This window comes from Salvelinus alpinus, chromosome 1 (genome assembly GCF_045679555.1).
Source record: "Salvelinus alpinus chromosome 1, SLU_Salpinus.1, whole genome shotgun sequence".
NCBI classification, from domain to species: Eukaryota; Metazoa; Chordata; class Actinopteri; order Salmoniformes; family Salmonidae; genus Salvelinus; species Salvelinus alpinus.
This window is the reverse complement of record NC_092086.1, coordinates 3313531-3326030: the sequence shown is the minus strand read 5'-3', so window position 1 is coordinate 3326030 and position 12500 is coordinate 3313531. Positions and strand designations below refer to the sequence as shown.

The 12500-nt window shown below is 41.7% G+C and overlaps 1 protein-coding gene across 1 annotated transcript in view; it reads left to right on the top strand.

Annotated features, from left to right (window-relative positions):
- Positions 1-12500, top strand: part of caskin1 (CASK interacting protein 1) — a 185104-nt gene that overhangs the window by 40959 nt on the left and 131645 nt on the right. The window contains exon 2 of the mRNA XM_071390941.1: positions 2561-2612. Within this exon, the coding sequence (XP_071247042.1) occupies positions 2561-2612 (52 nt within the window). The remainder of the gene's footprint in view (positions 1-2560; positions 2613-12500) is intronic.

The following is a 12500-nucleotide window of genomic DNA, read 5'->3' as shown; positions in this document are numbered from 1 at the left end:
AACCATCATACAGGCAAAGTGTCAATATAGGACTAAGATCGAATCGTACTACACCGGCTCTGACGCTCGTCGGATGTGGCAGGGCTTGCAAACCATTACAGACTACAAAGGGAAGCACAGCCGAGACCTGCCCAGTGACACGAGCCTAACAGACGAACTAAACTACTTCTATGCTCGCTTTGAGGCAAATAACACTGAAACATGCATGAGAGCACCAGCTGTTCCGGAAGACTGTGTGATCACGCTCTCCGTAGCCGATGTGAGTAAGACCTTTAAACAGGTCAACATTCACAAGGCCGCAGGGCCAGACGGATTACCAGGACGTGTACTCAGAGCATGCGATGACCAACTGGCAAGTGTCTTCACTGACATTTTCAACCTCTCCCTGTCTGAGTCTGTAATACCGACATGTTTTAAGCAGACCACCATCGTCCCTGTGCCAAAGAACCTGTAGCACTCACATCTGTAGCCATGAAGAGCTTTGAAAGGCTGGTCATGGCTCACATCAACACCATTATCCCAGAAACCCTAGACCCACTCCACTCATGACTGCACGGCCAGGCATGACTCCAACACATTTACATTTACATTTAAGTCAATTTAGCAGACGCTCTTATCCAGAGCAACACCATCATTAAGTTTGCTGACGACACAACAGTGGTAGGCCTGATCACCGACAACGATGAGACAGCCTATAGGGAGGTCAGAGACCTGGTGGTGCCAGAATAACAACCTCTCCCTCAACGTGATCAAGATTTAGGAGATGATTGTGGACTACAGGAAAAGGAGGACCGAGCACGCCCCCATTCTCCTTGATGGGGCTGTAGTGGAGCAGGTTGAGAGCTTCAAGCTCCTTGGTGTCCACATCACCAACAAACTAGAATGGTCCAAGCACACCAAGACAGTCGTGAGGAGGGCACGACAAAACCTATTCCCCCCTCAGGAAACTGAAAAGATTTGGCATGGATCCTCAAAAGGTTTTACAGCTGCAACATCGAAAGCATCCTGACTGGTTGCATCACTGCCTGGTATGGCAACTGCTCGGCCTCCGACCGCAAGGCACTTCAGAGGGTAGTGCGTACGTACATCACAGGGGCTAAGCTGCCTGCCATCCAGGACCTCTATACCAGGTGGTGTCAGAGAAAGACCCAAAAAATTGTCAAAGACCCCAGCCACCCCAGTCATAGACTGTTCTCCCTACTACCGCATGGCAAGCGGTACCGGAGCGCCAAGTCTAGGACAAAAAGGCTTCTCAACAGTTTTTACCCCCCAAGCCATAAGACTCCTGAACAGGTAATCAAATGGCTACCCGGACTGATTGCCCCCCCAACCCCTCTTTTTACGCTGCTGCTACTCTCTGTTGTTATCATCTGTTTATCATATTTGCATAGTCACTTTAACCATACCTACATGTACATACTACCTCAATAAGCCTGACTAACCGGTGTCTGTATATATAGCCTTGCTACTGTTATTTTCAAATGTCTTTTTTACTGTTGTTTTATTTCTTTACTTACCTACACACACACACACACACACACACACACACACACACGTGATTTTGGAGGTATGGCAACGCAAGACTATCCGGCCGCTGACCCATACACACACTGAATGTAGTGCCAGGTCTCTGTGTGTGTGTGTGTGTGTGTGTGTGTGTGTGTGTGTGTGTGTGTGTGTGTGTGTGTGTGTGTGTGTGTGTGTGTGTGTGTGTGTGTGTGTGTGTGTGTGTGTGTGTGTGTGTGTGTGTGTGTGTGTGTGTGTGTGTGTCCAGTGAAGGATGTGTGTGTTAGCTGTTGGCTGCTCCAACAGACCACTACTGTGACCCCTGAACCCTGAACTCTGTGACCTCTACACTCTGTGACCCCGTCATCACCAACCAGTCTGACGCTCTGACTGACAGGGTGGCAGGATATCACACACACACACACACACACACACACACACACACACACACACACACACACACACACACACACACACACACACACACACACACACACACACACACACACACACACACACACACACACACACACACACACACACACACACACATCACACAGACAGACAATAAGTGACTGAAATAGTCCGTGAGGAAGTGATCTTTAAGACAGTGATCTTTAAGACAGTAGAGAGACTGTCCTGCATCCTGCCTCTGGGGAGAGGGGACAGAGGAGACGGTGTGTGTGTGTGTGTGTGTGTGTGTGTGTGTGTGTGTGTGTGTGTGTGTGTGTGTGTGTGTGTGTGTGTGTGTGTGTGTGTGTGTGTGTGTGTGTGTGTGTGTGTGTGTGTGTGTGTGTGTGTGTGTGAGAGAGAGAGAGGGCAGTTCATCACCTGGTAGTTATATAAATCCCTGACGGAACATCTCCGTGTTGTTTCCTAGGTAACCACCGGCTGTGATTTACACGATCGTCCAAATGTCCTATTTCTATATACAACTGGCGCTGAGCTGCTGTTCAAATACAATCAAACTTTATTTAACAAGCGTTTATGATACGTAATATAAGGAAATAAGGAAAGACTTTTTAAAGTAACTTTGTCTGTCGTTCTGTTTCAGAGCTCCTCGGTTCTGCTAAGAGGGTCAACGTCAACTTCCAGGATACAGACGGGTGAGTGGACACACACACACACACACACACACACACACACACACACACACACACACACACACACACACACACACACACACACACACACACACACACACACACACACACACACACACACACACACACACACGTGGTGATGCAGTATTGCTGTGGCAGTGTGTGTGTGTGATCAGTGGGGCAGTGTCACTCTAGGGACGGCTGGAGGGAACACAGCTTTCATTACAGAAACCAGGTCAAACTGATTGTGTGCTGTGTGTGTGTGGTGGTGTGTTAATTGTTGGAGAAGACTGAGTGACAGAACATCCACAAGATGACAGAGAGAGAGAGAGAGAGAGAGAGAGAGAGAGAGAGAGAGAGAGAGAGAGAGAGAGAGAGAGAGAGAGAGAGAGAGAGAGAGAGAGAGAGAGAGAGAGAGAGAGAGAGAGAGACAGAGAGAGAGAGAGAGACAGAGAGAGAGAGACAGAGACAGAGACAGAGAGAGAGAGACAGAGAGAGAGAGAGAGAGAGAGAGACAGAGACCCACAAAGATTTTGAAAACAAACCCAATTTTGATAAACTCCCACATCTACTGGGTGAAATACCACAGTGTGACATCATAGCAGCCAGATTTGTGACCTGTTGCCACAAGAAAAGGGCAACCAGTGAAGAACAAACACTGTATATAGACATAATATGACATTTAAAATGTCTTTATTGTTTTGTAACTTCTGTGAGTGTAATGTTTACTGGTCATTGTTATTGTTTGTTTAACTTTTGTTAAATCTTCTGTGGAAGGCACTTCACCCTAACTGCTCCTGTTAGTGGCTCTGGATGTTTCTGCTAAATGAAATGTCAAATGTGTTATAAATATTAAATGCCAGGGTTCTTCCTCGTTAACAGAGGGTTTCCCTGCCTCTCTCTCTCTCTCTCTCTCTCTCTCTCTCTCTCTCTCTCTCTCTCTCTCTCTCTCTCTCTCTCTCTCTCTCTCTCTCTCTCTCTCTCTCTCTCTCTCTCTCTCTCTCTCTCTCTCTCTCTCTCTCTCTCTCTCTCTCTCTCTCTCTCTCTCTCTCTGTCTCTCTCTCTTTCTCTCTCTCTCTCTCTCAATTCAATTCAATTCAATTCAATTTGCTTTATTGGCATGACGTAACAATGTACATATTGCCAAAGCTTGTTTACAATGTAAAAATGAGAATCAAAATTGTCAACGGGACAACAGTAACAACAATAACCAAGGGTCAAAATAACCAACACATTCAACAATAACAATAAACATACTCTCTCTCTCTCCACTGTATTACTGTCACATATTACCCAGGGCTCTCCCCTTCCCTCCCCTTTCCTCTTTTCTCCTCATCTTCTCTTCTCCTCGAGGAAGCTACTGTAGAGTATTGAGATGTCTCCCTGATCCATAGAGAACCAGCCTAGACAGAGGAAGCCACTGTAGAGTATTGAGATGCCTCCCTGGCCTAGACAGAGGAAGCTACTGTAGAGTATTGAGATGCCTCCCTGGCCTAGACAGAGGAAGCTACTGTAGAGTATTGAGATGCCTCGCTGGCCTAGACAGAGGAAGCCACTGTAGAGTATTGAGATGCCTCCCTGGCCTAGACAGAGGAAGCCACTGTAGAGTATTGAGATGCCTCCCTGGCCTAGACAGAGGAAGCCACTGTAGAGTATTGAGATGCCTCCCTGGCCTAGACAGAGGAAGCCACTGTAGAGTATTGAGATGCCTCCCTGACCCATAGAGAACCAGCATAGACAGAGGAAGCCACTATAGAGTATTGAGATACCTCCCTGATCCATTCAGAACCAGCCTAGACAGACAACAACCGTCCTACTCAACACAAGCTAACAGTCTTTAGGGTCTTTAAGTCAAGGTTATTCATTACAGTCTTTAAGTCAAGGTTATTCATTACAGTCTTTAAGTCAAGGTTATTCATCACAGTCTTTAAGTCAAGGTTATTCATTACAGTCTTTAAGTCAAGGTTATTCATTACAGTCTTTAAGTCAAGGTTATTCATTACAGTCTTTAAGTCAAGGTTATTCATTACAGTCTTTAAGTCAAGGTTATTCATTACAGTCTTTAAGTCAAGGTTATTCATCACACAGTCTTTAAGTCAAGGTTATTCATTACAGTCTTTAAGTCAAGGTTATTCATTACAGTCTTTAAGTCAAGGTTATTCATTACAGTCTTTAAGTCAAGGTTATTCATTACAGTCTTTAAGTCAAGGTTATTCATCACACAGTCTTTAAGTCAAGGTTATTCATCACACAGTCTTTAAGTCAAGGTTATTCATTACAGTCTTTAAGTCAAGGTTATTCATCACACAGTCTTTAAGTCAAGGTTATTCATCACACAGTCTTTAAGTCAAGGTTAATCATCACAGTCTTTAAGTCAAGGTTATTCATCACACAGTCTTTAAGTCAAGGTTATTCATTACAGTCTTTAAGTCAAGGTTATTCATCACACAGTCTTTAAGTCAAGGTTATTCATTACAGTCTTTAAGTCAAGGTTAATCATCACAGTCTTTAAGTCAAGGTTATTCATCACACAGTCTTTAAGTCAAGGTTATTCATTACAGACTTTAAGTCAAGGTTATTCATCACACAGTCTTTAAGTCAAGGTTATTCATTACAGACTTTAAGTCAAGGTTATTCATCACACAGTCTTTAAGTCAAGGTTATTCATTACAGACTTTAAGTCAAGGTTATTCATTACAGTCTTTAAGTCAAGGTTATTCATTACAGTCTTTAAGTCAAGGTTATTCATTACAGTCTTTAAGTCAAGGTTATTCATTACAGTCTTTAAGTCAAGGTTATTCATTACAGTCTTTAAGTCAAGGTTATTCATTACAGTCTTTAAGTCAAGGTTATTCATTACAGTCTTTAAGTCAATGTTATTCATCACACAGTCTTTAAGTCAAGGTTATTCATTACAGTCTTTAAGTCAAGGTTATTCATTACAGTCTTTAAGTCAAGGTTATTCATTACAGTCTTTAAGTCAAGGTTATTCATTACAGTCTTTAAGTCAAGGTTATTCATCACACAGTCTTTAAGTCAAGGTTATTCATTACAGTCTTTAAGTCAAGGTTATTCATTACAGTCTTTAAGTCAAGGTTATTCATCACACAGTCTTTAAGTCAAGGTTATTCATCACACAGTCTTTAAGTCAAGGTTAATCATCACAGTCTTTAAGTCAAGGTTATTCATCACACAGTCTTTAAGTCAAGGTTATTCATCACACAGTCTTTAAGTCAGTCTTTAAGTCAAGGTTAATCATCACAGTCTTTAAGTCAAGGTTATTCATCACACAGTCTTTAAGTCAAGGTTATTCATCACACAGTCTTTAAGTCAAGGTTATTCATTACAGTCTTTAAGTCAAGGTTATTCATTACAGTCTTTAAGTCAAGGTTATTCATCACACAGTCTTTAAGTCAAGGTTATTCATCACACAGTCTTTAAGTCAAGGTTATTCATTACAGTCTTTAAGTCAAGGTTATTCATCACAGTCTTTAAGTCAAGGTTAATCATCACAGTCTTTAAGTCAAGGTTATTCATCACACAGTCTTTAAGTCAAGGTTATTCATCACAGTCTTTAAGTCAAGGTTATTCATCACACAGTCTTTAAGTCAAGGTTATTCATCACAGTCTTTAAGTCAAGGTTAATCATCACAGTCTTTAAGTCAAGGTTATTCATCACACAGTCTTTAAGTCAGTCTTTAAGTCAAGGTTATTCATCACAGACTTTAAGTCAAGGTTATTCATCACAGACTTTAAGTCAAGGTTATTCATCACAGACTTTAAGTCAAGGTTATTCATCACAGTCTTTAAGTCAGTCTTTAAGTCAAGGTTATTCATCACACAGTCTTTAAGTCAAGGTTATTCATCACACAGTCTTTAAGTCAGACTTTAAGTCAAGGTTAATCCTCACACAGTCTTTAAGTCAGTCTTTAAGTCAAGATTATTCATCACACAGTCTTTAAGTCAGTCTTTAAGTCAAGGTTAATCCTCACACAGTCTTTAAGTCAGTCTTTAAGTCAAGGTTATTCATCACACAGTCTTTAAGTCAGTCTTTAAGTCAAGGTCATTCATCACACAGTCTTTAAGTCAAGGTTAATCATCACACAGTCTTTAAGTCAGTCTTTAAGTCAAGGTTAATCATCACACAGTCTTTAAGTCAGTCTTTAAGTCAAGGTTATTCATTACAGACTTTAAGTCAAGGTTATTCATCACAGTCTTTAAGTCAAGGTTATTCATTACAGTCTTTAAGTCAAGGTTATTCATCACAGACTTTAAGTCAAGGTTATTCATTACAGACTTTAAGTCAAGGTTAATCATCACACAGACTTTAAGTCAAGGTTAATCATCACACAGTCTTTAAGTCAGTCTTTAAGTCAAGGTTAATCATCACACAGTCTTTAAGTCAGTCTTTAAGTCAAGGTTAAACATCACACAGTCTTTAAGTCAGTCTTTAAGTCAAGGTTAATCATCACACAGTCTTTAAGTCAGTCTTTAAGTCAAGGTTATTCGTCACAGTCTTTAAGTCAGTCTTTAAGTCAAGGTTATTCATCACACAGTCTTTAAGTCAAGGTTAATCATCACACAGTCTTTAAGTCAGTCTTTAAGTCAAGGTTAATCATCACACAGTCTTTAAGTCAGTCTTTAAGTCAAGGTTAAACATCACACAGTCTTTAAGTCAGTCTTTAAGTCAAGGTTAATCATCACACAGTCTTTAAGTCAAGGTTAATCATCACACAGTCTTTAAGTCAGTCTTTAAGTCAAGGTTAATCATCACACAGTCTTTAAGTCAGTCTTTAAGTCAAGGTTATTCATCACACAGTCTTTAAGTCAAGGTTATTCATCACACAGTCTTTAAGTCAAGGTTAATCATCACACAGTCTTTAAGTCAGTCTTTAAGTCAAGGTTAATCATCACAGTCTTTAAGTCAGTCTTTAAGTCAAGGTGATTCATCACAGTCTTTAAGTCAGTCTTTAAGTCAAGGTTATTCATCACACAGTCTTTAAGTCAAGGTTAATCATCACACAGTCTTTAAGTCAGTCTTTAAGTCAAGGTTAATCATGACACAGTCTTTAAGTCAAGGTTATTCATCACACAGTCTTTAAGTCAAGGTTATTCATCACACAGTCTTTAAGTCAAGGTTAATCATCACACAGTCTTTAAGTCAGTTTTTAAGTCAAGGTTAATCATCACACAGTCTTTAAGTCAAGGTTATTCATCACACAGTCTTTAAGTCAGTCTTTAAGTCAAGGTTAATCATCACACAGTCTTTAAGTCAGTCTTTAAGTCAAGGTTAATCATCACACAGTCTTTAAGTCAAGGTTATTCATCACACAGTCTTTAAGTCAGTCTTTAAGTCAAGGTTAATCATCACACAGTCTTTAAGTCAAGGTTATTCATCACACAGTCTTTAAGTCAAGGTTATTCATTACACAGTCTTTAAGTCAAGGTTATTCATCACACAGTCTTTAAGTCAGTCTTTAAGTCAAGGTTATTCATCACACAGTCTTTAAGTCAAGGTTAATCATCACACAGTCTTTAAGTCAGTCTTTAAGTCAAGGTTAATCATCACACAGTCTTTAAGTCAAGGTTATTCATCACACAGTCTTTAAGTCAGTCTTTAAGTCAAGGTTAGTCATCCCACAGTCTTTAAGTCAAGGTTAATCATCACACAGTCTTTAAGTCAAGGTGATTCATCACAGTCTTTAAGTCAGTCTTTAAGTCAAGGTTAATCATCACACAGTCTTTAAGTCAAGGTTAATCATCACACAGTCTTTAAGTCAAGGTTATTCATCACACAGTCTTTAAGTCAGACTTTAAGTCAAGGTTAATCATCACACAGTCTTTAAGTCAAGGTTAATCATCACACAGTCTTTAAGTCAAGGTTATTCATCACACAGTCTTTAAGTCAGACTTTAAGTCAAGGTTAATCCTCACACAGTCTTTAAGTCAGTCTTTAAGTCAAGATTATTCATCACACAGTCTTTAAGTCAGTCTTTAAGTCAAGGTTAATCCTCACACAGTCTTTAAGTCAGTCTTTAAGTCAAGGTTATTCATCACACAGTCTTTAAGTCAGTCTTTAAGTCAAGGTCATTCATCACACAGTCTTTAAGTCAAGGTTAATCATCACACAGTCTTTAAGTCAAGGTTAATCATCACACAGTCTTTAAGTCAAGGTTAATCATCACACAGTCTTGCCGTGCGGTACCGGAGAGAACAGTTTATGACTTAGGTTACTGGAGTCTTTGATAATTTTTGGGGCTTTCCTCTGACACCGCCTGGTATAGAGTACCAGTCTAAAGTTTTGACACACCTACTCTTTCAAGGGTTTTTCTTTATTTGTACTATTTTCTACATTGTGAAGACATCAACACTATATATATAGTAACCATTCCTCCATTTGAGAGATGTGGGAACTTCTTCAAGACTGTTGGTAAAGCATTCCAGGTGAAGCTGGTTGAGAGAATGTGCAAAGCTGTCATCAAGGCAAAGGTTGGCTACTTTTAAGAATCTAAAATATAAATATATTTTGATTTGTTTAACACTTTTTGGTTACTACATGATTCCATATGTGTTATTTCATAGTTTTGACGTCTTCACTATTATTCTACAATGTAGAAAATAGTAAAAAATAAAGAAAAACCCTGGAATGAGTAGGAGTGTCCAAACTTTTGACTGGTAGTGTATATACAGACCACAAATTCCAACTGGCTTAAATACTTAAACTCTTTAACATCATCCTCAGCTCTGGCATCTTCCCCACTACTTGGAACCAAGGACTGATGACCACAATCCACAAAAGCGGAGACAAATTTGACCCCAATAACTACCGTGGGATATGCGTCAACAGCAACCTTGGGAAAATCCTCTGCATTATCATTAACAGCAGACTCGTACATTTCCTCAGTGAAAACAATGTACTGAGCAAATGTCAAATTGGCTTTTTACCAAATTACCGTACAACAGACCACGTATTCACCCTGCACACCCTAATTGACAAACAAACAAACCAAAACAAAGGAAAAGTCTTCTCATGCTTTGATGATTTAAAAAAATATTTCGACACAATTTGGCACGAGGGTCTGCTTTACAAAATGAAGTAAAACATTAGCTGGACAAACCATTACCTTCCTAATATTGAGTTGCACCCTTCCTTAACCCATCTCCTCCCCTTCCTCTACACTGATTGAAGTGGATTTAACAAGTGGCATCAATAAGGGATCGTAGCTTTCACCTGGATTCACCTGGTCTGACGCTCGTCGGATATGGCAGGGGGTTTGAAAACTATTACGGACAACAAAGGGAAACCCGGCCGAGAGCTGCCCAGTGACGCGAGCCTACCAGACAGGCGGATTACCAGGACGTGCCTCTATCCCTCACACTGACACTCACACACTGCCTCTATCACTCACACTCACACACTGCCTCTGGCCCTCACACTGACACTCACACACTGCCTCTATCCCTCACACTGACACTCACACACTGTCTCTATCCCTCACACTGACACTCACACTCTGCCTCTATCCCTCACACACTGCCTCTATCCCTCACACTGACACTCACACACTGCCTCTATCCCTCACACTCTCACACTGCCTCTATCCCTCACACTGACACTCACATACTGCCTCTATCCCTCACACTGACACTCAAACACTGCCTCTATCCCTCACACTGACACTCACACACTGCCTCTATCCCTCACACTGACACTCACACACTGTCTCTATCCCTTACACTGACACTCAGACACTGCCTCTATCCCTCACACTCTCACACACTGCCTCTATCCCTCACACTGACACTCACACACTGCCTCTATCCCTCACACTGACACTCTCACACTGCCTATGTCCCTCACACTGACACTCTCACACTGACACTCACACACTGTCTCTATCCCTCACACTGACACTCTCACACTGCCTCTATCCCTCACACTGACACTCACACACTGTCTCTATCCCTCACACTGACACTCACACACTGCCTCTATCCCTCACACTGACACTCTCACACTGCCTCTATCCCTCACACTGACACACTGCCTCTATCCCTCACACTGACACTCACACACTGCCTCTATCCCTCACACTGACATTCACACACTGCCTCTATCCCTCACACTCTCACACTGACACTCACACACTGCCTCTATCCCTCACACTGACACTCACACACTGCCTCTGTCCCTCACACTGATACTCACACACTGCCTCTATCCCTCACACTCTCACACTGTCTCTATCCCTCACACTCTCACACTGCCTCCATCCCTCACACTGACACTCACACTCTCTCCATCCCTCTCTCCATCTCTCTCCTCTCCTTCTCCATCCCTCTCTCCTCTCCTTCTCCATCCCCGTCTCCTCTCCTTCTCCATCCCTCTCTCATCCTTCCCCACATCCCTCTCTCCATCTCTCTCCTCTCCTTCTCCATCCCTTTTTCCTCTCCTCTCCTTCTCCATCTCTCTCTCCTCTCTCCTCTCCATCTCTCTCTTTTCTCTAACCACTAGGCAGGGTAGCCTAGTGGTTAGAGTGTTGGGCCAGAAACCGAAAGGTTGCTAGATCGAATCCCCGAGCTGACAATGTAAAAATATGTCGTTCTGACCCTGAACAAGGCAGTTAACCCACTGTTCCCCGGTAGGTTGTCATTGTAAATAAGAATTTGTTCTTACCTGACTTGCCTAGTTAAAATTTAAAAAACTCCATCCCTCTCGCCTATCCTTCTCCATCCAGCTGACAGTAGTAGATAAGAGTTAGTCTACACACCAGGAAACAGATGTGTTGGGCTAGCTAGATAACCCACAATAGAAGTCCAGTGTGTGTCTGTGTATCAGGTTGAGTGATGGTTGTTGTAATCCAGTCCATTATGATATCAGATGGTTTTTTAATCCATCATGTTGACTCTTCCTGTCCATTATGGAGTTACCATACCTCCCACTGTGCCCTAAATCAGGGCTTCTCACACACGATAAAAAAAACAAAATCCCCAATGCCAAGAGAGAGGCGGACCTTTAAAATGTTCCTTCCCAGGGTACAATAATTGGGTTGTCTGGTCATGAAGTCATAGTAGAACCCCTTGTTTGTCTGGTCATGAAGTCATAGTAGAACTCCTTGGTTTGTCCGGTCATGAAGTCATAGTAGAACTCCTTGGTTTGTCTGGTCATGAAGTCATAGTAGAACTCCTTGGTTTGTCCAGTCATGAAGTCATAGTAGAACTCCTTGGTTTGTCCGGTCATGAGGTCATAGTAGAACTCCTTGGTTTGTCTGGTCATGAAGTCATAGTAGAACTCCTTGGTTTGTCTGGTCATGAAGTCATAGTAGAACTCCTTGGTTTGTCTGGTCATGAAGTCATAGTAGAACTCCTTGGTTTGTCCGGTCATGAAGTCATAGTAGAACTCCTTGGTTTGTCCGGTCATGAAGTCATAGTAGAACTCCTTGGTTTGTCCGGTCATGAAGTCATAGTAGAACTCCTTGGTTTGTCCAGTCATAGTAGAACTCCTTGGTTTGTCCGGTCATGAAGTCATAGTAGAACTCCTTGGTTTGTCTGGTCATGAGGTCATAGTAGAACTCCTTGGTTTGTCTGGTCATGAAGTCATAGTAGAACTCATTGGTTTGTCCAGTCATGAAGTCATAGTGGAACTCCTTGGTTTGTCTGGTCATGAAGTCATAGTAGAACTCCTTGGTTTGTCCGGTCATGAAGTCATAGTAGAACTCATTGGTTTGTCCAGTCATGAAGTCATAGTGGAACTCCTTGGTTTGTCTGGTCATGAAGTCATAGTAGATCTCCTTGGTTTGTCCAGTCATGAAGTCATAGTAGAACTCCTTGGCTTGTCTGGTCATGAAGTCATAGTAGAACTCCTTGGTTTGTCTGGTCATGAAGTCATAG